Source organism: Oncorhynchus masou, chromosome 28, assembly GCF_036934945.1.
Source record: "Oncorhynchus masou masou isolate Uvic2021 chromosome 28, UVic_Omas_1.1, whole genome shotgun sequence".
Lineage (NCBI taxonomy): Eukaryota > Metazoa > Chordata > Actinopteri > Salmoniformes > Salmonidae > Oncorhynchus > Oncorhynchus masou.
The window spans coordinates 71,494,051-71,521,742 of NC_088239.1; the positions used below are offsets into that span (position 1 = coordinate 71,494,051).

At 42.3% G+C, this 27,692-nt stretch overlaps 1 protein-coding gene across 2 annotated transcripts in view; it reads left to right on the top strand.

Moving 5' to 3' along the window:
- The first annotated feature begins 1,111 nt into the window (after nucleotides 1-1,111).
- The window catches only part of LOC135518188 (electrogenic sodium bicarbonate cotransporter 1-like), a 93,237-nt gene continuing 66,656 nt past the window's right edge, over nucleotides 1,112-27,692 (top strand). Inside the window, exons 1-4 of one of the 2 annotated variants that reach the window (XM_064943154.1) lie at nucleotides 1,112-1,552; nucleotides 16,952-17,025; nucleotides 21,083-21,259; nucleotides 26,530-26,665. In XM_064943154.1, the coding sequence (XP_064799226.1) occupies nucleotides 1,533-1,552; nucleotides 16,952-17,025; nucleotides 21,083-21,259; nucleotides 26,530-26,665 (407 nt within the window). In that variant the 5' untranslated portion in view covers nucleotides 1,112-1,532. The remainder of the gene's footprint in view (nucleotides 1,553-16,951; nucleotides 17,026-21,082; nucleotides 21,260-26,529; nucleotides 26,666-27,692) is intronic. The other variant, XM_064943153.1, reaches the window with a different exon arrangement.

Consider the following 27,692-nt stretch of genomic DNA (forward strand, 5'->3'; position numbering starts at 1 on the left):
GGGATGTTTTGTGGGATCCTTGAGGAAACATTCCCAGTTGGTCCCTGCAAAGCCTACCTGAAGTGCATAGCATATGCCTAGAAGATGGAGCTATACTAACTTCCTGGTCTGGAGGGTCTTTGAGCTTTATAGGCTGAGCAAGGTGCCGCGGGCAGTGTTAAATTGCAAACCAATCTGTTATTACCAATTTACTTAGAAATGAGTTGATAATCAGACAGGCGGTGAATCTACACAATAAGAGAGGCTGTCAGGTGTAAATGTGTACCTGTATGATAGACCTATCATGGCCATGAAATATAGATGAACTTTGAGTGTAGGTGGTTTAGTGCAGTTATAGTTTATTTATTCGCATACAAAGATTTGCAGATGTCATCTCATGTGCTGCAAAATGCTTATGTTTCTAGCTCCAACAGTGTAGTAATATGGGGTGGCAGGTAGCCTAATGGCTAGAGTGTTGGACAAGTAACCGAAAGGTTGCAAAATATAATCCCCGATCTGACAAGGTCAAAAGAAAATCTAGCGTTCTGCCCCTGAACAAGGCAGTTAACCCACTGTTCCTAGACAGTCATTGAAAATTCTAAACAAAGTTTTTTAAATTTTTATCTAGCAGTGGAGCTATAGGAGGACAATCTCATTGTAATGGCTGGAACGGTATCACACATATGGAAACCAGCTTCTCCCACCAGCCTCCACGGATACAATAACAATACACATAATCCAAAAAGTACAAAAAGAAATAGCAATTTCTAATTCATAGTAGTGGATAAATGTATTAATCATATATATTAATCATTAGCCTATATTTATGAACCACAACAAAAAAAATGGGTAAAAAAATTGTAATTTGGTGATTTCACATTTTATAATTATCCCTTATCAATAGGCCTTGGAATGTTGACCCATAATTCATTTGTTTAGATGGTAAACATAGGCCTACGCATCAGTTTCACCTTTACTTTTTTTTCTTTGTACACCGTGCTGCTGAGAAATTCATTATTGGAAAGATGTGTGATAACTAGAAATCCAGCAGAGCCCAATATCTCTAACTTTTTGACCTCTACCTCCCACTTGTGGCGTGACGTTGAAAGAGGGATGGAACTTAAAAAAATGGAAAAAGACACGCCGCACTCAGAGCTTCTTCAGACACGCGCAGAGAAATACGAAAACGATCGCGAAACTTCGAATATTTACTTAGAATGGTGTGATAAAAGCTATCGCGGTATACATAATCTAAAAGTCCGTTTCTATATGTGTTGTCGAACCGATTAAATGTAATTGATTACTGCCAGATAGTTGTATACGCATTTGAATAACTTTTCTTTAAGTCTATTCTTTCTTCTCAAAGGCAGGAGAGAGTTGCTTAATGGAGTGAGACAAACGTTGCTAAATTGTTTCGTGTAATACAGTTTGTACGCATTGTTTTGAAACAAATCTCAACAACTTTGTTGCTTTCATTGAGCAAGGCGATTGGGACATCGGCTTCAGTCTTCTGGAGTCATCCCCGAGGAAAAGCTGGACAAAACTCCGGCAGAATGAGCACCGATAAAAACAAGTGAGTATGAAACAGTTTTTTTAGTGACCATTTCCTAAAGTTAATATTTATTTTCCACTAGACTATGTGGTTTTGGTGGTGTCTGTTGGACTGGGCATGTTGCGCTTCAAATATTGTCCCGGTCAGAAGTGAGGTAATTTAATAGCATATCACGTTACTGCTGAGTAACGTTAGCAGATGTTCCTAATACTAGCTACTTGGATTGAGTTCATATTTCAACACACGCTAACCTCGGCCATTATACTGGAATCTACGCGTAATTACGCAAAGCCATTTTGTCGCCAAAAGTGTTCCATCATGGAAAATCTTTATGGCATGGCATTGTTTACCTTTTGAGAAACCTTAAAAACAGGGGGAAACTATGAAATAATCAATTACAACCATTCAAGGAAGGTGCCTTGTGGTAAAGCCAATTAGCCACGTTAAATATTTAGCACCCTACATTGATTAATTCTCAGTAGCTAACAGATCTTAAACACAAATGAGGTCTGGATAAGCTGCCTGTTACCGCCGCTTCTCCAAGGCTGAGGCATGAGAGTGCACGATAATCTTCTTTTCCGAGAGCCTGTCACAACCAATAGATTGTACGTGTCTAAATAAGACACCAGAGCCAAGTGTTATCGCTCGTCAGGGTGAAGTAATTTATGAATACATATATGTCTGAATATTGACAACACCACAAAACGTGGTAACTCTCCTTCGGTCTGTGGAAGAAGCAAAGCGAGAGCGTTTACTCCGCCCTAGCCTCTGCTGAGTCCCTAACAACCGGATGTTCCGGTTTTCAGGGGAAATAGAAAGGTATGTGACACGACTTCCGCTTTTGGACATTAACTTGGCAAGAGGGTGGCGCCTTATATTAACTCCTCCTCCACATTTACTGGATTGGTTGAACAGTACAGAAGATAACCTTAAAACAACGTTTTTTTTCTTGTCCTTAACGTCTGTGTTGTGGATCTAGTTTCAGGCATTTCTTTTACGTTTTCTACGTTCGGTTAACAACATCTGTCCACGAAAATAAGACCACAAAGTGAGATTTTTTTGTATGGTGACTGAGTGAATTTGTAAAACAAAAAATGTAATTGCTAATTTGCAAAGTCGGGCTTATTTGATCGAATAGAAGTTTCGTAATGTTTATGTTTTGATTGCACTGATATGTAGAAGAACGTGGCATTTCGGCAACTTTGCGAAAAACGACTTTATATAGACGTTATCCGTTGTTCACGTGAATATCTGCCCTCTCATTGGCTAGATTGGTCCCGCCTGACTGTCTGGATTCCATCTTCAAGGACATGTCTTTTCGTTGTTAGAGCAGACACTCAACTTTCTTGTTAATATAATAGATCATCTATGGTATAGCCAACCAACATCGCTTGCCTCTCAGGAACATGCACCCTGGTGGAAAGTTTGGTATTGGTTGTATAGGTTTCTAAACTACACGCTCTTTCTCCTTAGATCTAAACCTCCAGATTACATTATTACATTTAACATTTAAGTCATTTAGCAGACGCTCTTATCCAGAGCGACTTACAAATTGGTGAATTCACCTTCTGACATCCACTCTTTGTTTTTTTTGTACATTATATGTAATCCATTCATGCTGTAGATTTATTCTGGTAAAAATGTCTGAAGCAGAAACTGGGTGGTGGAAAAGAGATCATCTGGTCACATGCAATGAAAAATAGAGCAGAGAGAATCTTTGAGATATATTGCCATTTGTGATCTCCTTGTGAATAATTTACATACTCATTCAATATACATTTATTGCTTCATAGTTTGACAAGGAACCACATTGTAAAATACCTTTACTAAAAAATATGATTCCTCATTATTTATATTTAGTTTTCTCAGTGACTGGCCCACTAATCGGATTATGTTTGACAGGGAAATCATTCTTTTCTGTCATGATGTCATCTTTATTTTTTAAATTTTAACTTTATTTTACTAGGCAAGTCAGTTAAGAACAACAAATTCTTATTTATGTTGGCTAGGTCACAATTTTAAATGAGAACTTGTTCTCAACCTACCTGGTTAAATAAAGGTGAAATAAATAAATATTTTTTTTTTACAATGACTGCCTACCCCGGACGACAGTGGGAACTGATTGTGCGCCGTCCTATTGGACTACCAATCACGGCCGGTTGTGATACAGCCTGGAATCGAACCACGGTCTGTAGTGGTGCCTCTAGCACTGAGATGCAGTGCCTTAAACTGCTGCGCCACTTGGGAGCCCCCATCTACTTACTGTCTGGATTTATCAGTGCGTTGTTTCCTGTTGTCTTTACTTTAGAGAGCGGATACAGGAAACCAGTGACAGACGCTTTAGGGTGATTAAGTGCTATGCGGGTTAGATTTTGTAACCTAAAACAAATTTTATTTGTCACATGCTTCAAAAACAACAGATGTAGACTAACAGTGAAATGCTTACTTACAGGGTCGTTTTCCAACAATGCCGAGTTTAAAGATGAAAAATAATGGAAATAGACACAGGAATAAATACACAGTGAATAACAATAACGAGTAAAATAAAACATGGCTATATAGAGGGAGTACCAGTACTGGGCCGATGTGCAGGGGAACCAGGTAATAGAGGAAGACTAGGAAGCTATGTACATGAACAATGCATTCAGAAAGTATTCATACCCGTTAACTTATTCCATATTCTGTTGTGTTACAACCTGAATTCAAAATTGATTAAATATATATTTTTCACTGATCCATCTAGACCTCATAATAACAAAATGAAAGACATTTTTGCAAATTTATTGAAAATCAAATACGTAAATATATAATTTACATAAGTATTCACACCCCTGAGTCAATCAATACATGTTAGAATTACCTTTGGCAGCGACAACAGCTGTGAGTCTTTCTGGGTAAGTCTCTAAGAGCTTTGCACACCTGGATTGAACGATATTTGTACATTATTATTAAAAAAATTCTTCAAGCTCTGTCAAGTTGGTTGTTTATCATTGCTAGACAGCCATTTTCAAGTCTTGCCATAGATTTTCAAGCTGATTTAAATCAAAACTGTTACTAGGCCACTCTGTATCATTCAATGTCGGCTTGGTAAGCAACTCCAGTGTATATTTGGCCTTGTGTTTTAGGTTATTGTCCTGCTGAAAGGTGAATTTGTCTCCCAGTGACTATTTCAAAGCAGACAGAACCAGCTTTTCCTCTAGGATTTTGCCTGTGCTCACCTCTATTCCATTTGACTGGATGTATTGATAACTTCACCACTCTCAAGGGACATTCAGAATCTGCTTTTTATTTTATTTTGACCCATCTACCAATAGATGCTTTTCTTTGCGAGGCATTGGAAAACCTCCCTGGTCTTTGTGGTTGAATCTGTGTTTGAAATTCACTGCTTGATTGAGGGACCTTACAATTATCTGTATATGTGGGGTACAGCGATTAACATGATATTTGAATAATTAACTAAACACTATTATTGCACACAGAATAAGTCCATGCAACTTATGTGACTTGTTTAGCACATTTTTACACCTGAACTTATTTAGGCTTGCTATAACAAAGGGGTTGAGTGTTTATTGACTCAAGACATTTCAGCTTTTCATTTAAAAAAAAAACCTAAACTTAATTCCACTTTGACATTATGGTATTGTGTGTAGGCCAGTGACACAAAATCTCAATTTTAAATTCAGGCTGTAACACAACAATTCAAGGGGTGTGAGTACTTTCTGAAGGCGCTGTAGGTAGGGGTGACTAGGCAACAGGATAGATAAGACAGTAGCAGCAGTGTATGTGGTGAGAGTGAAAGTGTTTGTGTGGCATCATTATGCATATGTGCTTATGTTATGTGTGGGTGGGTGTTGGTGTGAGTGTTTGGGTAGAGTTCAGTGTGTGTGTGTGTGTGTGTGTGTGTGTGTGTGTTGCTGCGACAGAGTTAGTGCAAGAAAAGGGCAATGCAGGTAGTTCGTGTTTCCATTTGACTAGTTATTTAGCACTATTGTTTAGCAGTCTTTTGTCTTGGGGGTAGAAGATATACAGGGTCCTGTTAGTTCCAGACTTGGCGTTCCGGTACCAATTGTCGTGCGGTAGCAGAGAGAACAGTCTATGGCTTGGGTGGCTGGAGTCTTTGACAATTTTTTGTACCTTCCTCTGACACCGCCTGGTATAGCGTTCCTGGATGGCAGGGAGCTCAGCCCCAGATCTACTGCTTCAATGTGCACTATTTCTACACTTCCCGTTTTTACATTTAGTTTTTGGTCTTCAGTTTCGGTATTTTTGGTGATGGAAAATATATATCATAGTGGTTTAGATGGCACAATGATTCTCTACAATATACTTCCTTGTTTTGTCACAAACTGAAATTCAACGCAAAGTTTATTTGTCACGTGCGCCGAATACAACAGGTTTAGTAGACTTACTATAGGTGTAGAATACAACCGGTGTAGTAGACTTACTGTAGGTGTAGAATACAACAGGTGTAGTAGACTTACTGTAGGTGTAGAATACAACAGGTGTAGTAGACTTACTGTAGGTGTAGAATACAACAGGTGTAGTAGACTTACTGTAGGTGTAGAATACAACAGGTGTAGTAGACTTACTGTAGGTGTAGAATACAACAGGTGTAGTAGACTTACTGTAGGTGTAGAATACAACAGGTGTAGTAGACTTACTGTAGGTGTAGAATACAACAGGTGTAGTAGACTTACTGTAGGTGTAGAATACAACAGGTGTAGTAGACTTACTGTAGGTGTCGTATGCTTACTTACCGGCCCTACCCAATAGTGCAAAAAAGGTATTAGGTGAACAATAGCCATTTGATTACCTGTTCAGGAGTCTTATGGCTTGGGGGTAAAAACTGTTGAGAAGCCTTCTTGTCCTAGACTTGGCACTCCGGTAATGCTTGCCATATGGTAGTAGAGAGAACAGTCTATGACAGGGGTGGCTGGGGTCTTTGACAATTTTTAGTGTGACCTATTTGAATTTTAGCAAATGGCAGAGCTATTTCTGCATAGTGCACCCTTAAAAGTGCACAGCGACTAGGAAAGATAGTCTTTGTACAATCCTTTAGAGCTGTTAGTAAGTTTCCCAAATATATTTTTCCAAGCACACTGCAAAAGCAACCATGTGAGAGAGCTAGGGAAGCCAGGGTGCAGGCAATCAAGGTCCTCAACCTGCTCTTCCCCCTGAGCCACTGATGTGGGCCTTGACTAACATGCTGACCAGACTGCCCACGTTGTGTGCGCAAGTTTTGCAAATAAACTACAGTTCAAAAGTTTGGGGTCACGTAGAAATGTCCTTGTTTTTGAAAGAAAAGCAAACATTTTTGTACATTAAAATAACATCAATTTGATCAGAAATACAGTGTAGACATTGTTAATGTTGTAAATGACTATTGTAGCTGGAAACTGCAGATTTTTAATGCAATATCTACATAGGCGTACAAAGGCCCATTATCAGCAACCATCATTCCTGTGTTCCAATGGCACGTTGTGTTAGCTAATCCAAGTTTAAAAGGATACACAGTGAGGACAATGGTTCAGGAGGAAAATAAAAATCCAAGGGCCAAAGTTGGAGAATTCCGGAACTTGGTCGCATCTTCGGGTCATCTACTTCCCACGTGTACAATCAGACATCACCTCCATGTCAATAGGCTCTTTGGAAGGTTTTCTAGAAAAAGCCTTTATTTAGAGGAATCAACAAATGCAAACGCTCGGGGTTTGCTAATCCCTTGGATTGGAACCGACGCTATGGTCAGATGACATGGAAATAGCCACGCACAACAGTGGTGCTACTAGGACATTTTAGCCAAAAACCTGGTTGCCTCTGCCAGGAGACTGAAACTTGGCCTCAGGTGGATCTTCCAGCAAGACACTAACCCCAAGCACACATCAAAATCCAGAAATAAATGATTAATTGACCACAAAAGAAAATGTTTACAATGGCCATCTCAGTCTCCGGACTTGAACCCCATTTAAAACCTGTGGTTTGAATTGAAGAGGGCAGTCCATAAGTGCAGGGAAAGATTCTGTATGGAGGATTGGTCTAAGACCCTCCCAATGTGTTCTCCAATCTCATAAAACATTTTAGAAAAGACTCAGTGCTGTTAACCTCACAAAGGGAGTCAAAATTATTGCTATCCCTATCTTTCTGAAAATGTTTTTATTACTTGTTATACAATTGCTCAGAGAAAGAGATTTTGTTTTAGTTTAAAATAATTTCCCCCCAAAATTGTGCATTCGATATAGCTCAGTATTTATATGATTTATTTTGTACAGTATTTTATACAGTATCGTCATCGTGGTTGCCAGTAATTTTAGAGGTGAATGTATATAGTATAGAATGTGTGTGTCAGACAAGGTGAGAGTCAACCCATGTGGCGGCTTTACAAAAAATATGTTCTTGTGAGGATGTTTTTCATTCATGTTGAAAAGGGGGAAAGGATCTTGTTTTTACCGAGGTGGGAATGCTGAACATTCCACATCTCTCGCCCACCACTGGTGTGGGTATACTGTACGTCTAGCCCTGCACCCCTCGGTGTGTGTACATCCATCCCTGTGCAGTGTTCCCCATAAGACCCACCCTGTTAGAAACCTCATCACAGGCTGATTATGTGGCTCCTGTCCTGGGGGTATATGGGGCCCCTGGTGTGGTAGGAGCTCTAGTCCCATGACCCCGTCCATCCCCAGCATCGAGCCTGCTGCAACATGACTCTTCTCTCTCTCTCGCTTCTCCCCCCTCCCCCTCTTAGGGCCTTCATTCTAGCCTTGCCACATCACTCTGTTACTTGAACCGGCTGCATCCCCTCCCCTCCCTGCCTCACCCCTTCGCACCCTCTGCGTGCAGAAGAAGAAGGCTATCATGGCGAATGCTAAACTAAATGCTACTTGAAGGCTATGTACAGTAAATGCTACATGATTGGATCCGTTAAAGATTTTGTACCTGTCTAGAGGATCATATTTGGTACAAATCAGTCCCAAAGTTCTAGACCTCAGCTGAATCTGGTAATAAATGGTGTGGCTTTTGAACAAGTTGATGAGACTAAATTACTTGGCGTTACCTTAGATTGTAAACTGTCATGGTCAAAACATATAGATTCAATGGTTGTAAAGATGGGGAGAGGTCTGTCCGTAATTAAGAGATGCTCTGCTTCTTTGACACCACACTCCAAAAAGCAAGTCCTGCAGGCTCTAGTTTTATCTTAATTATTGTCCAGTCGAGTGCTGCAAGGAAAGACCTAGTTAATCTGCAGCTGGCCCAGAACAGAGCAGGACATTTAGCGTTTCATTGTAATCAGAGGGCTGATATAAATAATATTCATGCCAGTCTCTCTTGGCTAAGAGTTGAGGAGAGGCTGACTGCATCACTTCTTCTTTCATAAGAAACATTGTGTTAAATTCCAAATTGTTTGCATAGTCAACTTACACACAGCTCTGACACACCAAACCCCATCAAACATGCCACCAGGGGTCTTTTCACAGTCCCCAAATCCAGATCAAATTCAAGAAAGCGTACAGTATAATATAAAGCCATTATTGCATGGAACTTCCTTCCATCTCATTACTTTCCATCATTACCTTCCATCTCCATTACTCAAATGAACAGCAAACCTGGTTTAAAAAAATGGATAAAGCAATACCTCATGGCACAATGCTTCTCCCCCATTTTACCTAGATAGTTTGTGTATGTATTGATATGTAGGCTACATGTGCCTTTTTTAAAGTTGATGTACAGTGCATGTATTCAGACCCATTTCCCACATTTTGTTATGTTACAGCCTTATTTGAAAATGGTTTAAAAATTAAAATGGGTGTTGCACAACGATTTTAAATCAATAAGTCATAGTTTAGTCAAATAATTATATATTTGGGCTTGAAGTGACATCCGAAGTGTCCACTTCGTGCAAATCAGTGTCAATGTGGTGTCTTTTCTTATGATATGACATACACATTATTTTCAGGGGGTGTAGGGGTTTTTGCACCTCCCACGTTTTTTAAACCAGGAACATTTCATAATTTTTCTATTTTAATTTATTTTTTAGCTAGTCTGTATCTTTCAATAGTTATCCATATTACCAGTGCTTCATCCTATAATTCCTAACTATTTCTATGGTGGATTCTCAGCTGCAATTTATGAAAGATTACAAAACTTTGTAGATGGTATAATAATGGTCAAAGAGACCAGTGGTTGCATCTGTGGCAAAGTTTTCACTAAATTAATACTTATGACAAATCCAGCTCCAGAACCAGCCATAGAGCCAGCTGGCAATTTTTTTGATGACGGTGTAGTAAAATGCAACAACTGATAACATTTAGCTTGATGAGGTTAGCATGCTAGCTAGCTATACTGACAGCAGGTTGTTGATGTTTAACAATGCCACATGGAAATTCCGACACCCAATTTGTGAAAATCTACAAGTAGCCTTTGTCATTTCTTTCATTCGGTGGAACCTAAACGTGCATTTCCTCTCAAGGACAGGAAATTAAGTTGAAATAGTGGCAGCAACTTCCTCTGGGTGTATCCTTTTTAAGCTTTTATAAAAGGATGGAAGTAAGCCACTATAACTTAATTCACTCTTGGACCATTATTGCTTGATTTAACATACAACTTAAAAATGTTGAAATGTGGCTTTCTGAGACTCCGAGAGGGTTCTTGGAAACCCTCTCAAACCACCAACCAGATCTTCCTCATCTTTTTAGTTAATGTGAATAGGAATGACCCCTGACCCTGTACATTCCAAGGCTCTCTCACTCTCCCTCTGCGCCTGCAGCTGTCCGAACAGACATTTCCTTAAGTCCTTAAACGGAGCCCCAGAGCCTCAGAGGAAGAGCTGACTTCGTCACATCACCAATGACACCTCAGGGACTCTTGAGAGATTGACTAGTTGAATGACTGACTGACTGGCTGGATGACTGGCTGACTGACTGACTGGCTGGATGACTGACTGTGTGACTGACTGACTGACTGGCTGGCTGGATGACTGACTGAAGCTTTAGCCGGCTCTCTGACAAATATAAGATGATTCTCTATAGCTGTTTGCCTGGAAGGCATGTAGTAACCTGGAGGGGCTGGCTGAACCAATGGCATGCTCTCTGTGTGACAGAGATGACGCTCTGTAACTGTTCTTACCAGGAAGGCACATACTGTCCTAGAGAGACTGTAGAAGAAACAGGACAAGGAGAATGGTGGGAGATGAAGATGGAGTACAGTACAACCCCTCCATTTTACTCCCTACTATACTTCACAATGAAACTCAAGACTGCTTTGATGCTGCTCAACTCTTGAAACTCAACCATTCCTCTATTCTTTCTTCCATTCTTTCAAGACTGAAAAACCAAAGGAGAGTCAGAGTCCAATATTTGTCAGCTCTTGGCAGGATGGCACAACGCCAGGCCCCCAGGCTACTCCTCTCCCCTGTGTGTTTGATGTTGGGGCTTTGCTTTAATGTTATGGTTATGCTCTGGCCCCAATCATATCTCAAGGCCAGATAATGTGATAAGGCTGTCCCTCCGCTGGGGAAATGAAGATGAGATGCTAGTTGGTGCTATCTGTCTCAGGAACAAGTTGTATCCTTCCTGTTGTTGCTTATTTAGTGGTTTGTGTAGAGGCAACCCCCCACAAACTGTATAGCAGCTTTATTCTGGCCTGGGGTGGGGCAGTGTAAAAGGAGAAAGTAAATATTCCCTAGCCTACCTTGCCGTCCAAGGTACTCGAATTAAGGAACAAACTGGATATTCCTGGTGAATATTGGAAGTTTAATTTTAAATACCACATCTTTATCTGCAAAAAACCCCTAATTTGAACATGTCTACAGGACTATATTGGATTATTATTGATAAGTTAAAGTACATTTTCTATTGATAAAAATCTGAGGAAAGTGAGAAGGAGGGATGCTGGTCACAGTTATGACCTCATCCTGTTAATGATCTGTGTTGAAAGCTGGAGGAAAGGGAAAGGGGGATACCTAGTCAGTTGCACAACTGGCTGCATTCAACCGAACTGTGTTTTCTGCATTTAACCCAATCCCCTCTGAATCAGAGAGGTGCGGGGGGCTGCCTTAATCGACGTCCACGTCATGGACACTCGGGAGCACTTGTTGTTGGGGGTTAACTGCCTTGCTCAAGGGCAGAACAGCAGATTTTTCTTAGAGACGGAGGGATGATAAGAAGGGGAACAGCAAGATGGAGAGAGAGAGAAAATAAGAAGGGGGTAGAAAGATGAAAAATGAGCAAACTGTCTTTGTGTTCTGGTTAACCTAAGCCTACGGGTTAATATTTTACTCTTTCTCCTTCTTGCTCCTCTCCCTGTGCTGTTGGTTCTGACTGAGACTGGCTCTCCATGGGGTCTAAACATCTGGTCTTGAAACTAAAGTCACCTATGGGCTACATTCCTATAGGCCTCCCTGCTCCAGGAAGAACCAGCTGGCTGAGGGATCAGGGTAGAGCTGTAGGCCATTTAGCCCCACAAAGTGATCCAACGCTTGGACAGGGAACTAAACATGAGCTCTGAGCTTCCTTATACACCAGGAACTTACCTGTCCTGCAGAAGGTTTTTGGCACAAACTGTTTTGTTCTCTCCGCTCTGACTGGCAGGTGTATTATCATTGTCAGGCGTATGGCTTTAGGCAAAATACACAAGTAGGCCTATATATCAGTATGCACAAATAGGAACCATATTACCATGGACACCAATAAATACCTGCAGGACATGCATGCATGCATGCATGCACATGCTTTAATGGTGTAACATTGTGTAACGAGTGTGTAGAAATCCTGCTCTGAAGAAATCCCGCAAATAATTAATTTCCAGCCCGGGACATCGGGCAGGTATAAGCACAGCCACACACGCTCTCATAGACATCATGCTGTGTTTGGTCAGTCATGGGAATGTGAAAGAGTATCTGACCAAGGCAATGGAGTTGCATTGTGTTTCTTGAGACCTGCAGAGTTGCTATCCAAGAACTTAGTTCTATTATGTTCTATTAAGTCAGGTTCTGTGCCTTCCGATGAAAAGGATGGGCAATAAAAACTGAATGGAGTGAATAACAGAAACTGAACTGATTTTATGTTGTCCTTCTCCATTGTCGTAGGATACTCTGCCCTCTCCTATTGTGATTGCACAATAACCGTTTGACATGTCTGAAATAAAGGAAAGAATTAGTGTTTGTCTGTCAGGACGATGCACAACTGTGTGGGGTTGTGTGTATGTGCATGCTGGATTGCTAAATAGGTTGGGTGTAAATATGTAGACTTGTTTCATGGGAACACAGACCTGACCTTCAAATCAAAGTTTATTTGTCACGTGCACCGAAAACAACAGACCGTACAACCTTACAGTGAAATTCTCACTTACTGGCTCTAACCAATAGTGCGAAAAAAAGGTGTGTGTGTGTGTGTGTGTGTGTGTGTGTGTGTGTGTGTGTGTAGATAAAGAAATAAAATGAGAGTAAAAAGACCTTTGAAAATAAGAGTAGCAAGGCCATATACAGACACCAGTTAGTTGGGCTGATTGAGGAAGTATGTACATGTAGATATGGTTAAAGTGACTATGCATATATGATGAACAAAGAGTAGCAGTAGCGTAAAAGAGGGGTTGGCGGGTGGTGGGACACAATGCAGATAGCCCGGTTAGCCAATGTGCGGGAGCACTGGCTGGTCGGGCCAATGTGCGGGAGCACTGGCTGGTCGGGCCAATGTGCGGGAGCACTGGCTGGTCGGGCCAATGTGCGGGAGCACTGGCTGGTCGGGCCAATGTGCGGGAGCACTGGCTGGTCGGGACAATGTGCGGGGATGTCACTGGCTGGTCGGGACAATTCGGGAGCACTGGCTGGTCGGGACAATGTGCGGGAGCACTGGCTGGTCGGGACAATGTGCGGGAGCACTGGCTGGTCGGGACAATGTGCGGGAGCACTGGCTGGTCGGGACAATGTGCGGGAGCACTGGCTGGTCGGGACAATGTGCGGGAGCACTGGCTGGTCGGGACAATGTGCGGGAGCACTGGCTGGTCGGGACAATTGAGGTAGTATGTACATGAACGTATAGTTAATGACTATGCATATAAGATAAACAGAGAGTAGCAGCAGCGTAAAATGGGTTGGGGGGGGGGGGGGGTTACCTGTCCAGGAGTCTTATGGCTTGGGGGTAAAAACTGTTGAGAAGCCTTTTTGTCCTAGACTTGGCACTCCAGCACCGCTTGCCATGCGTTAGTAGAGAGAACAGTCTATGACAGGGGTGGCTGGGGTCTTTGACAATTTTTAGGGCCTTCCTCTGACACCGCCTGGTGTAGAGGTCCCGGTGATGTACTGGACCGTACGCACTACCCTCTGAAGTGCCTTGCGGTCAGAGGCCGAGCAGTTGCCGTACCAGGCAGTGGTGCAACTGGTCAGGAAGCTCTCGATGTTGCAGCTGAGAACCTTTTGAGGATCTCAGGACCCATGCGAAATCTTTTTAGTTTCCTGAGGGGGAATAGGCTTTGTCGTGCCCTCTTCAAGACTGTCTTTGTGTGTTTGGACCATTCTAGTTTGTTGTTGATGTGGACACCAAGGAACTTGAAGCTCTCAACCTGCTCCACTACAGCCCCGTCGATGAGAATGGGGGCTTGCTCGGCGCTCCTTTTCCTGTAGTCCACAATCATCTCCTTAGTCTTGGTTACGTTGAGGGATAGGTTGTTATTCTGGCACCACCCGGCCAGGTCTCATCGTTGTCGGTGATCAGGCCTACCACTGTTGTGTTGTCTGCAAACTTAAGCAGGTTAGTAGAAGTGGAGGAGGTTACCTGTAGCAGGAGGACTTTTCCATTGTTGCCTTAGAATGAGTACATGAGCATAAAATAACTCTCTTTTGAGATCTTCTACATGGAATCTAATGAGTGTTTATAACCTTCGCTTGATAATCAATCTGTTCATGTTCTTTTCTCTGCATGTATCTGGATATAGACGGTAGGTGGTGTGCATAATATACTTTTTTCAACAGGGCTCATAACAGATCAAAATAAACACGGTGCTCTTGATCTAGTAACTAGGCTCTTATTGCAGATAACTGTAGTAGAGAGGCTTCCCGTGTGTGTGTGTGTGTGTGTGTTTGTATTTGTGTGCTCAGAGAAGGTTTCACTCCTAAGTAAAGCTAGGCTAATCCTGACAGCCAGGGCAGATCATTGTAAGAAGCCCACGTGACTCACAAATAAGGACTCAGGTGATAGAGTGAGAGATAGACGCAGCAAGTGTGAGCCAGATGGAGGACTAAGGCTTTGTGTGTGTCACCCTCATAACAATAGGGGATTTGGGCTGAACGACGTCCCTGGTGTGATGACACACACATCCTGTTCAGAATGCTTCAGCCTCTGTATTAATCCAATCATGTAGCTCATTGTTTCCCAACCGGGTCCTCGAGACACCCTGACCCAGCCTTTCCACATATCTGACCTATTCCAGTACAAGCACACCTGATTCAAATGTGGTAACTAATCAGCAAGCCCTTGATTAGTTGAATCAGGTGTGCTCGTGTTGGAATTAAACAAATATGTGGACTGGCTGCTGGTGGTCCTGAGGACATGTTTCGGGCTCAATTAATGTTGACAGTGGTATATTCCCCTGTTTTACTTATGTTCTAGGTATAGTATCTTGTTCTACCCGTGTCCTAGGTATATTCCTCGGTTCTACTAGTGTCCTAGGTATATTCCCCCGTTCTACTAGTGTCCTAGGTATATTCCCCCGTTCTACTAGTGTCCTAGGTATATTCCCCCGTTCTACTAGTGTCCTAGGTATATTCCCCCGTTCTACTAGTGTCCTAGGTATATTCCCCCGTTCTACTAGTGTCCTAGGTATATTCCCCCATTCTACTAGTGTCCTAGGTATATTCCCCTGTTCCACTAGTGTTCAAGGTATATTCCCCTGTTCCACTAGTGTTCAAGGTATATTCCCCTGTTCCACTAGTGTTCAAGGTATATTCCCCTGTTCCACTAGTGTTCAAGGTATATTCCCCTGTTCCACTAGTGTTCAAGGTATATTCCCCGTTCTACTAGTGTCAAGGTATATTCCCCTGTTCCACTAGTGTTCAAGGTATATTCCCCTGTTCCACTAGTGTTCAAGGTATATTCCCCTGTTCCACTAGTGTTCAAGGTATATTCCCCTGTTCCACTAGTGTTCAAGGTATATTCCCCTGTTCCACTAGTGTTCAAGGTATATTCCCCCGTTCTACTAGTGTCCTAGGTATATTCCCCTGTTCCACTAGTGTTCAAGGTATATTCCCCTGTTCCACTAGTGTTCAAGGTATATTCCCCTGTTCCACTAGTGTTCAAGGTATATTCCCCTGTTCCACTAGTGTTCAAGGTATATTCCCCTGTTCCACTAGTGTTCAAGGTATATTCCCCTGTTCTACTAGTGTTCAAGGTATATTCCCCTGTTCCACTAGTGTTCAAGGTATATTCCCCTGTTCCACTAGTGTTCAAGGTATATTCCCCTGTTCCACTAGTGTTCAAGGTATATTCCCCTGTTCCACTAGTGTTCAAGGTATATTCCCCTGTTCCACTAGTGTTCAAGGTATATTCCCCTGTTCCACTAGTGTCCTAGGTATATTCCCCTGTTCCACTAGTGTTCAAGGTATATTCCCCTGTTCCACAAGTGTCCTAGGTATATTCCCCTGTTCCACTAGTGTTCAAGGTATATTCCCCTGTTCCACTAGTGTTCAAGGTATATTCCCCTGTTCCACTAGTGTTCAAGGTATATTCCCCCGTTCCACTAGTGTTCAAGGTATATTCCCCCGTTCTACTAGTGTTCAAGGTATATTCCCCCGTTCCACTAGTGTTCAAGGTATATTCCCCCGTTCCACTAGTGTTCAAGGTATATTCCCCTGTTCCACTAGTGTTCAAGGTATATTCCCCCGTTCCACTAGTGTTCAAGGTATATTCCCCGTTCCACTAGTGTTAGTGTTCACTAGTGTTCAAGGTATATTCCCCCGTTCCACTAGTGTTCAAGGTATATTCCCCCGTTCCACTAGTGTTCAAGGTATATTCCCCTGTTCCACTAGTGTTCAAGGTATATTCCCCCGTTCCACTAGTGTTCAAGGTATATTCCCCCGTTCCACTAGTGTTCAAGGTATATTCCCCTGTTCCACTAGTGTCCTAGGTATATTCCCCTGTTCCACTAGTGTTCAAGGTATATTCCCCTGTTCCACTAGTGTTCAAGGTATATTCCCCTGTTCCACTAGTGTTCAAGGTATATTCCCCCGTTCCACTAGTGTTCAAGGTATATTCCCCTGTTCCACTAGTGTTCAAGGTATATTCCCCTGTTCCACTAGTGTCCTAGGTATATTCCCCTGTTCCACTAGTGTTCAAGGTATATTCCCCCATTCTACTAGTGTTCAAGGTATATTCCCCTGTTCCACTAGTGTTCAAGGTATATTCCCCCGTTCTCACAGTGCTCCTGTTGTTCCTGCAGGGTGGAGGATGAGGCAGTGCTGGACAGAGGGGCATGCTTTGTCAAGCATGTCTGTGATGAGGAGGAGGTGGAAGGTAAGAGCACTGAGCCTCTGTGACATCCATGATGGCTGCTGTATCAATGATTGGCTAACAATGTTATTCAATAATGTCTCCTCTCATTTCTCTCAAGCACCAACTCCATGGAGTCAACCTATTTCCTTTCTCCTCTCTGTCTTCCATCCCTTGATGTTTCACCACCTCACTCCAGGTCCGGCTCCAGGCATAAGCGACATAAGCAATCGCTTAGGGCCCCTGGCCACTAGACCCCGCCCCCAGTCAGGGTCTCAACTTACTGTTTGATAGTTAGAATAGTGGAATATGCAAGTTCGACATTTGGTTGTGCATCAGCAGTTTCTCTTATGTCAACCATTGACATTCACTCAATTAGCTTTGTCAGCTAACAATTTTTAGATTGGTAAATTAGTCTAGCCAGCTAACAATTTTTACATTGGTAAATTAGTCTAGCGGCAGGGTAGCCTAGTGGTTAGAGTGTTGGACTAGTAACCCAAAGGTTGCAAGTTCGAGTCCCCGAGCTGACAAGGTACTGTTCTGTCCCTGAACAGGCAGTTCACCCACTGTTCCTAGGCCGTCATTGAAAATAAGAATTTGTTCTTAACTGACTTGCCTAGTAAAATAAAGGTCAAATTTAAAAAAAATAGCAAGCTAACAATTTTTACATTGGTAAATTAGTCTAGCCAGCTAACAATTTTTACATTGGTAAATTACTCTAGCCAGCTATCTAAACTTTCAGTAATCATGGCTGAATACTGACCGGGGACCATGAGACCAGGGGCCCTGACCTCAAGTGGGCCCCATTAGATTTTTTTGGGTTACTCTCACTCCGATATCATAACATAACATAAGTCTTGGCAAAATATGTAGAATTGCAGGAAATTTGCTTTAAAACTACAAATATTTTGTTCCACCCCATGGCAAAATGGGTAGAATTACAGGAAATGTAGCTTCCTGAGTGGCGCAGTGGTCATCGCTGTGCAAGCTGTGCCATTGGAGATCCTGGTTCGAGTCCAGGCTCTGTTGCAAGCGGGCGCGACCGGGAGACCTATGGGGCGGTGCACAATTGCCCCAGTGTCGTCCGGGTTAGGGGAGGGTTTGGCTGGCAGGGATGTCCTTGTCCCATCGCACACTAGCGACTCCTGTGGCGGGCCAGGTGCATGCACGCTGACACGGTCAGGTGACCGGTGTTTCCACCAACACATTGGTGTGGCTGTCTCCCGGGTTAAGCGGGCATTGTGTCAAGAAGCAGTGCGGCTGAGTTGGGTCGTGTTTCGGAGGATGCACCGCTCTCGACCTTCGCCTCTCCTATGTCAGTACGGGAGTTGGAGCGATGAGACAAGACTGTAACTACCAATTGGATACCATGAAATTGGGGTGAATTTTTAAAAAAGAATTAAATTCAAAAAAGAATTACAGGAAATTTGCTGTAATTCTACAAAACAATTATCTCTGCCTCATGGCGAAATGAGTAGACTTTCATGAAATATGTTAGAAAATTACGAAATTTCTCTCCGCCCCATGGCAAAATCTGTAGCATTGCGGCTTAGTTGTGCTCCTGATCTCCGTGGCCGACATGAGTAAGACATTTAAAGAAGGCTTGTTTTAAAAATTCAAAATTTTCTGTTCTCCCCATGGCAGAATGTATAGAAATGCAGGAAATTAACTTTCAAACTAAAATGTTTCTCTCTGCAGTCATGGCCACTAAAAGTTTGGCCAGCTGGTTTGCACATGCTCTGAGGACGCGGCTTGGGAAGCTGTCTGGGCCGGCAGGCTTGCCAGTGTTAACACGCTTAAATGTATTACTTATGTCGGCCACGGAGATCAGGAGCACACAGTCTGCGGGGGCCAATGTGAGCGGCGGGGGCCCATGTCGGCGGCTCTAGGTTTTCTTCGAAGCGGGCGAAAAAGGTGTTTAGCTTTTCCAGGAGCAAGGCTTCAGTGTCCGAGACGTAGATGGCTGTGCCTTTATAATCCGTGATTGTCTGGAGTCCCTGCCACATGCGTCTGGCGTCTGAGCCGTTAAATTGCGACTCCACTTTGTCTCTGTACTGTCGTTTTGCCGCTTTTTAATTGCCTTATGGAGGTCATAACTGGTCTGTTTGAACAAGTCCTTGTTCCCAGTCACCTTGCTATGGTTAAATGTGGTGGTTTGCGCGAATGCTGCCGTCTATCCACTGTTTTTGGTTTGGATAAGTTGTAATCGTCACAGTAGGAACAACAGCCTCTATGTAGTTCGTCACAGATTATGCGTATACGTCGATACTCGTCCCAGAAGCGACCCGGAACAGAGCAACGTTGAACAGTCCTTACCACAGGTGCTTCCTGCTTAAGTTTCTGCCTATAGGGGGGAGGAGCAGGATGGAGGTCTGATTTGCCAAAGGCTATATAATACTCTCTCTCTAGGTCTCGCTCTTATTTCAGGATGAAGTATAGGAGGGATTAATATTGAAGATAAAGATGTGGAGCAAATAACTACAGGTTTATCAAGCCACGTAATGCCTGCCCCCACATGAAGATGTTTACTACTTTAATTCCCCTGCAGTGACACACACACTTACTTTTTTCACAAACACACAAACTTGTGCACTCACACATTCCTACATTTTCACTCATTTTGACATACATATATATATATATATATATATATATATATATATATATATATATATATATATATATATATATACACACACACACACACACACACACACACACACACACACACACACACACACACACACACACACACACACACACACACACACACACATAATCATGTCATGTTTGAGTTATAATTGACAGTGTGTGCACAGCCATATCTGCCAGCTAGCTCACCTCTGTGAGATTCTGTGTTAAAATTCAAACAAACCCCAAACCCAGGTTTCACATCACGTGGAGCAACACAGTGAGAAGAATCAACAACCAAAAATACCAGTCCCAGTCACTTTGAATGTGAAATCACTCAGTCAGGACCAACCTCATGTTTGAATGGGTGTCGCCTTTTGGTGAATGACCCCTGGTTAAACTCCTGTTTGTTCTTTGTTTACACAGCCTGTTCTGCAGTGTAGTTGGCACTCTGATTTTAAGTTACCTTTGCAAAGTCAAGTTTATAATATTTATAATATTTGTTTCAAATAAGATGAAAATATATAAGGAACATTATTGAAAAGCGGCCTGTAAAATTCCCTTTTAGATGACCCTCCCAAATCCACTGTAAAGGCTACATACAGGCATGTAGCATGTGTGAGAGATCACACTAGGGAGTGGGGTGTGACTTCTGTAGATTACCCATGCCAACCAATACCTACATTAGTGTTTACCAGTACATGAGGATTGGGTATATAGCCCAGAACATTTGGCCTGTGTGTTAGACAGCTGTTAGCTGGAGCATGTGGCACTCTGTTTCTCTCTCTCTCTCTCTGAAATGGCTTCCTGGATAAGTTTAGCCTTTTCCTGTCTGAGCTGAAGGACAGGAAGTGGTTGGCATTTATTTACATCCTCAGCGTGTGTCAGGATGAGGACAGATTCCGTCCTGATTGGCCCAAGGGAAACGGCCTGACGCACAAAGAACTGACCAAACATTTTACCAAACAAGCTGACTAAATAGCCCATCATCAGTCAGTAGGAGTGTGTGTGCGCCTGTGTGTGTGTGCGCCTGTGTGTGTGTGCGCCTGTGTGTGTGCGTGTGTGTGCGCCTGTGTGTGTGCGCCTGTGTGTGTGCGCCTGTGTGTGTGCGCCTGTGTGTGTGCGCCTGTGTGTGTGTGTGCGTGTTCTTGTGACTCTTGCATGCATTCGCGTGTGGGGTTTATCGGAGGAATTTTGTTCCCTAACAGAAATGCACCAACACTTGCACCAACACCATATTGGTCAGTAAGCTTACATCACTATGGATTCTGTGACATCCAATCCTCCCCTTTATCATATCTAATCCATCCTCCTTATTTATTCTACAGTTTCACTTACCCAACTGATATTCATTGACTTTGTGCATTTCTTCCATTCGATGCAAATTATCAGCATGGTAGTCCAAATCTGACCTGTGTCCCTTGAATGGTGTCCCCTCTTCCTCCCTCAGGTCACCACACCGTGTATATTGGTGTGCATGTTCCCAAGAGCTACCAGCGGAGACGGCGCCACCGACGCAAGTCCAGCCACAAGGAGAGGAAGGGGAGGCCGGCGGACAACGTGGAGGGGGACAAATCAGATGGAGAGAATGCTGAAGAGGCAGCGCCCAACATCCTCAAACCCCTCAGTGAGTAATGACAGCACAAATTACACTACCCAGCATGCAACTCTGCCAGTGCAAACGCATCAAGATAGTTCCAGGGATCTATCAACCAATGATATCAGTGGAAACCAGTGAATAGAATTAAGTAGTGAATTACAACTAAAGGGAATTATCAGCAAATCAGTCGATTGGTCACTTTTCACTCCTGAATATCTTTATACACTACCTACCGTTCAAACGTTTCGGGTCACTTAGAAATGTCCTTGTTTTTGAAAGAAAAGCCATTTTTTTGTCCATTTAAAATAACATTCAATTGATCAGAAATACAGTGTAGACATTATTAACAGCAGATTTGTAGAATGAGGCCCATTATCAGGAGCCTTCACTCCTGTGTTCCAATGACATGTTGTGTTAGCTAATCCAAGTTGAGCATTTTTAAACGCTCATTTATCATTGGAAAACACTTTTGCAATTATTTTAGCACAGCTGAAAACTGTTCTGATTAAAGTAGCAATAAAACTGGACGCCTTTAGACTAGTTGAGTATCTAGAGCAATCAGCATTTGTGTGTTCGATTACAGGCTCAAAATGTCCAGAAACAAATAATTTCTTCTGAAACTCGTCAAGTCTATTCTTATTCTGAGAAATGAAGGCTATTCCATTCGAGAAATTGCCAAGAAACTGAAGATCTCGTGCAACGCTGTGTACTACTCCCTTCACAGAACAGCGCAAACTATCTCTAACCAGAATAGAAAGGAGTGGGAGGCCCCGGTGCACAGTTTTTAGCTGTAATTACATAATTGCAAAAGGGCTTTCTATGATCAATTAGCCTTTTAAAATTATTAACTTGGATTAGCTAACGTGCCATTGGAACACAGGAGTGATTGTTGCTGATAATGGGCATCTGTACGCCTATGTAGATATTCCATTAAAAATCAGCCATTTCCAGCTACAATAGTCATTTACAACATTAACAATGTCTACACTGTATTTCTGATCAATTTGATGTTATTTTAATGGACAAAAAAATGTGATTTTCTTTCAAAAACAAGGACATTTCTAAGTCACCCTGAACTTTCTGAGTTTTCTCAGTTTGTCTGCACTGGAATACTGTATGTTGACATTAGAAAAATATTCATAGACAGCATTACTGACTGAGCAACTAATTCCCCTGGCTTAGTATTGCCTAGAAACACATTGTTGTTAACCAAACCTCACTATGTCAGTGTTCATGGCTGTGTTACTTTTAGCTGTTAGTTCACACTAGACCACTCAACAGTGTTGCTGCGAGTCTCAGTCCAAGGATGCTATTTCTGTACTGCACCAGAGAATAAATGGGTAGAGATGATTGTCCTAACTCTAACCCAGAAACTCACGGTAGACTTGTTCCATAGCTTGTTTCAGTGACACTTTGTTAGTGCCATGTAAATAGAGATGTGTCAAAACCACAATAATTCAAAACACCGTAAGCAACGTGTCACACATTCAGTTCTTCTTGACTCTGCAGTTTTCCCTGCTTACAGTCATCAGATTCTTTAATCCAGCGTGTTCATACTGATAGACCTCAATGTTTGTTTTATTACTTTGGGGCTCAAAGTTGATGACCTAACAGCAGTAAAGAGACAATCACGTGGTGGTCCGATGATTGAGAACGAGGGGACATAAGGAGATTTAATTCTCCTCTGTTTTGGTCACTGGAGGTTAGATCTTGTTGAATAATCCTACTGACCCCATGGATGGAAGTGACCATCAGTAAGCCTACACTTTTTAAAAGGAAGGCAAGTTGAGGTAGACCGAGATCTCAAAGTTATGGAATTGTATAACTCACGTTGACTCACAGAATAACCATCACTGATCACACATGGCTGAAAATGAACTTCTGTGTGTGATTAACTCAAGTTATTTTGGGTTACCTAACCAACCTCCTGTGTTGTATAATGACAGCCAGAATGCCAGAAGCCTCATGGCATTGAGTTGTAACCATAGAGATACTCTTGATGGACATTTGTTATCCATATTATCTCATCTCTGTCAGTGCCTGCCCTTGATTTGCCCGGTAACATTTCTATACGTTTTCGATCCAAACAGCGACACACAGAAATAAAAACAATGCATTATTGGCTTTTTTAATTGAATGTTTTCATCTCTGTTTGGATGCAGTGGAACAGAACGAGACAGACTCAGGGACAGGGGACTCCTTTGGCCGTGACAAGGCTCCCTGACAGCCAGTACCTGCTACTTTATCATAATCTCCTCTCCTCTCCGCATCACCTTGACACCTCAAAACACACACAGACACCTACCCTGCTAGTCTACACTACATACATAATCCTGTTAATGTTGGCAAACTGTGTGAAGCCATTCACTTGAGAGTTGTATTCAATAGCAACATGTAGAAAATAGTCAAAATAAAGAAAAACCCTTGAATGAGTAAGTGTGTCAACTTTGGACTAGTACTGTATATATAGATAAAGTATGTGGACACACCTTCAAATTAGTGGCGTCGGCTATTTCAGCCACACCTGTTGCTGACAGGTGTATAAAATCGAGCACAGAGCCATAAAATATCCATAGACAAACATTGGCAGAATGGCCCAAACTGAAGAGCTCTGTGACTTTTATAAGTGGCACGGTCATAAGATGCCACCTTTTCAACAAGTCAATTCGTCAACTTTTTTGGCCTGCTAGAGCTGTCCCGACCAACTGTAAGGGCTGTTATTGTGAAGTGTAAACATTTAGGAGCAACAACTGCTCACAGAACGGGACCGCCGAGTGCTGAAGTGTGTAAAAATCATCTGTCCTCGGTTGCAACAGTCACTACCGAGTTCTAAACTGCCTCTTGTATACAACGCCAGCGCAAGAACTGTTTGTCGGGAGCTTCATGAAATGGGTTTCCATGGCTGTGCAGCTGCACACAAGCCTAAGATCATCGTGCACAATGCTAAGCTTGCCACCATTGTATTCTGGAGCAGTGGAAACACGTTCACCATCTGCCAGTCCGACAGACAAATCTCGATTTGGCTGATGCCAGGAGAACGTTTGGTGGAGGAGGAATAATGTTCTGGGGCTGTTTTTCATAGTTCAGGCTAAGCCCCTTAGTTCCAGTGAAGGGAAATCTTAACGCTACAGCATACAATGACATTCTAGATGATTCTGTGCTTCCAACTTTGTGGCAACAGTTTAGGGAAGATCCTTTCCAGAATCAGCATGACAATGCCCCCGTGCACAAAGAGCGGTCCATACAGAAATATTTTTTCGGAGATTGGTGTGGAAGAACTTAACTGGCCTGTACAAATCCCAGACCTCAACCCCATCGAACACTTTTCGGATGAATTAGAACGCAGACTGCCAAGCCAGGCCTAATCGCCCAACATCAGTGCCCGACCTCATGAATGCTCTTGTGGCTGAATGAAAACAAGTCCCCTCAGCAATGTTCCAACATCTAGTGGAAAGCTTTCCCAGAAGAGTGTAGGCTGTTGTAGCAGCAAAGGGGGGACCAACTTCATATTAATGCCCATGATTTTGGAATGAGATGTTCAACGAGCAGGTGGGAAATATATCTCTGTCGGCTCCTTGTCTCGTCTGAAATATTCACTCTGGGATTTGTCCCCTCTTTGTTTATTTTGAGCACTTTTGCATTATTTCTTTGTATATGGGTATCTCCTAATGGAACAGGATAAAGTTGTCCTAGAAAATAAATCAGTATAATTAACTAGAACGGAAAACTGTATTTATAGAGCGCAACTACTACCAATGTAGCACAAAGTGATTAGTAATGGATTAAAAGATTACTTTTGAATCCACAGCTAACTATTTCATAATTATTTGCTGAACTATATAAAACAACTCTTAAGTCCTTTCTGGTGTGGTGTGTGAGTGTTTCTTAGTTGTCAGTAAGCAGTGTTTCCCCTATACTCATTTAGCAAAGGCGGGCCACTTTTCTTTTTTTTCCTGTTAAAAAAAAACAAACATTCGGGATAGTCAAATGTTTTAAGTGTAAACTTAAATGACTAAAAGCATATCCAAAGTATGTAGAGATAATGGAGCTATATATTTTTAAATAATAATGTTTGTGTACTATGTCATGATATTGGCCTGATGGGGGAGGTTTATGAGCCCCATAAATATGACCCCCACCAAGAATGTATAACTTTCAGATGAGACTAAAAATAAGGCAAGGATTAAATATTGACTGCCATTGATGTAAAAGATTACTAGGTCTTTAAGAGTTTATTCGGAAGATAACAGCTCTATAAACATTATTGTGGTGCCCCGACTTTCTAGTTAATTACATTCATCTGATTTGCTTAATCAGGTAATATTAATTACAGAGAAATTATTTTATAGAATAGCATGTCATATCACTGCATAACACTGCTGGCTTGCTTCTGTAGCTAAGCAGGGTTGATCCTGGTCATTTCCTGAATGGGAGACCAGATGCTGCTGGAAGTGGTGTTGGAGGGCCAGTAGGAGGCACACTTTCCTCTGGTCTTAAAAAATATCCCAATGCCCCAGGGCAGTGATTGGGGACACTGCCCTGTGTAGGATGCCGTCTTTCAGATGGGACGTTAAACGGGTGTCCTGACCCATGGCACTTATCGTAAGAGTAGGGGTGTTAACCCCGGTGTCCTGGCTAAATTCCCAATCTGGCCCTCAAACCATCATGGTCACCTAATAATCCCCTGTTTACAATTGGCTCATTCATCCTCCTCCTCTCCCCTGTAACTATTCCCCAGGTTGTTGCTGCAAATGAGAACGTGTTCTCAGTCAACTTACCTGGTAAAACAACGGATAAAAATAAATAAATAAAAAATATCACTTAATCCGGCATAGTCAAAGACACAACAACTAACAATTACCAAAATAAAAACTAGACAGTCTGAGATGCTAAAATGTGAAAGTATTCATGGCAAAATGTATAGAATTGCAGGACATTGTCTTAAAAACAGATTTTTTTGTTGTTGTTCTCAGCTACATGACAAAATGTGTAGAATTGCAGAAGCTAACATTGCAACTGCATCTGAAAAGAATCCTGAATTAAGTCAGTCAGTCTGGAGCTTAATAATGGCCACAGGAAACTCTCTTCCTTCAGAGAGTCTGGTGAATAACAGCTTAACAACCTCTTAGAGCCATCACTTCTACAGGTGTTGCAAAACTTTTTTTCTCCTTTTCTTATAAGTGATTGGCGGTGTCAACACTTAATATTTTACTGCATTGCTCACTTATATATACAGTACCAGTCAAAAGTCTCTCTCTCTATCATCCATCCATCTTGTCTGCTCTCTTTCCCCATAGTCTCTGCAGCAGCAGAGAGGATCAGGTTTATCCTGGGTGAGGAGGATGACGGCCCCCCGCCCCCTCAGCTCTTCACTGAACTGGACGAACTGCTGGCCGTCGATGGACAGGAGATGGAGTGGAAGGAGACAGCCAGGTGAGGAGAGAGATTTTCTCTCTCTCATTTATTATTTATATATATGTACAGTACCAGTCAAAAGTGTGGACACACCTACTCATTCAATGTTTTTTCTTTATTTTGACTATTTTCTACATTGTAGAATAATAGTGAAGTCATCAAAACTATGAATTAACACGTATGGAATCATGTAGTAACCAAAAAAGTGTTAAACAAATCAAAATATATTTTAGATTCTTCAAAGTAGCCACCCTTTGCCTTGAAAGCTTTGCACACTCTTGGTATTCTCTCAACCATCTTCACCTGGAATGCTTTTCCAACAGTCTTGAAGGAATATGCTGTGCACTTGTTGCCCTTTTTTAAATTCACTCTGCGGTCCAACTCATCCCAAACCATCTCAATTGGGTTGAGGTCGGGTGATTGTGGAGACCATCACACCACCTCCTCCTTAATTCAGGGTGGGAACCACACATGCTGAGATCACCTACTCTGCGTCTCACAAAGACATAGCGGTTAGAACCAAAAATCTCAAATTTGGACTCATCAGACCAAAGGACAGATTTCCACCAGTCTAATGTCCACTACTGGTGTTTCTTGGCCCAAGCAAGTCTCTTCTTATTGGTGTCCTTTAGTAGTGGTTTCTTTGCAGCAATTTGACCATGAAGGCCTGATTCACGCAGTCTCCTCTGAACAGTTGATGTTGAGATGTGTCTGTTACTTGAATTCTGTGAAGCATTTATTTGGGCTGCAATCTGAGGTATAGTTAACTCTAATGAACTTATCCTCTGCAGTAGAGGTAACTCTGGGTCTTCCTTTCCCGTGGCGGTCCTCAGGAGAGCCAGTTTCATCATGGCGCTTGATGGTTTTTGCGACCGCACTTGACATTTTCATATCTTAAAGTAATGATGGACTGTCGTTTCTCTTTGCTTATTTCAGCTGTTCTTGCCATAATATGGACTTGATCTTTTACCAAATAGGGCTATCTTCTGTGTACAACCGCTACCTTGTCACAATAGAACTGATTGACTCAAAAGCATTCAGAAGT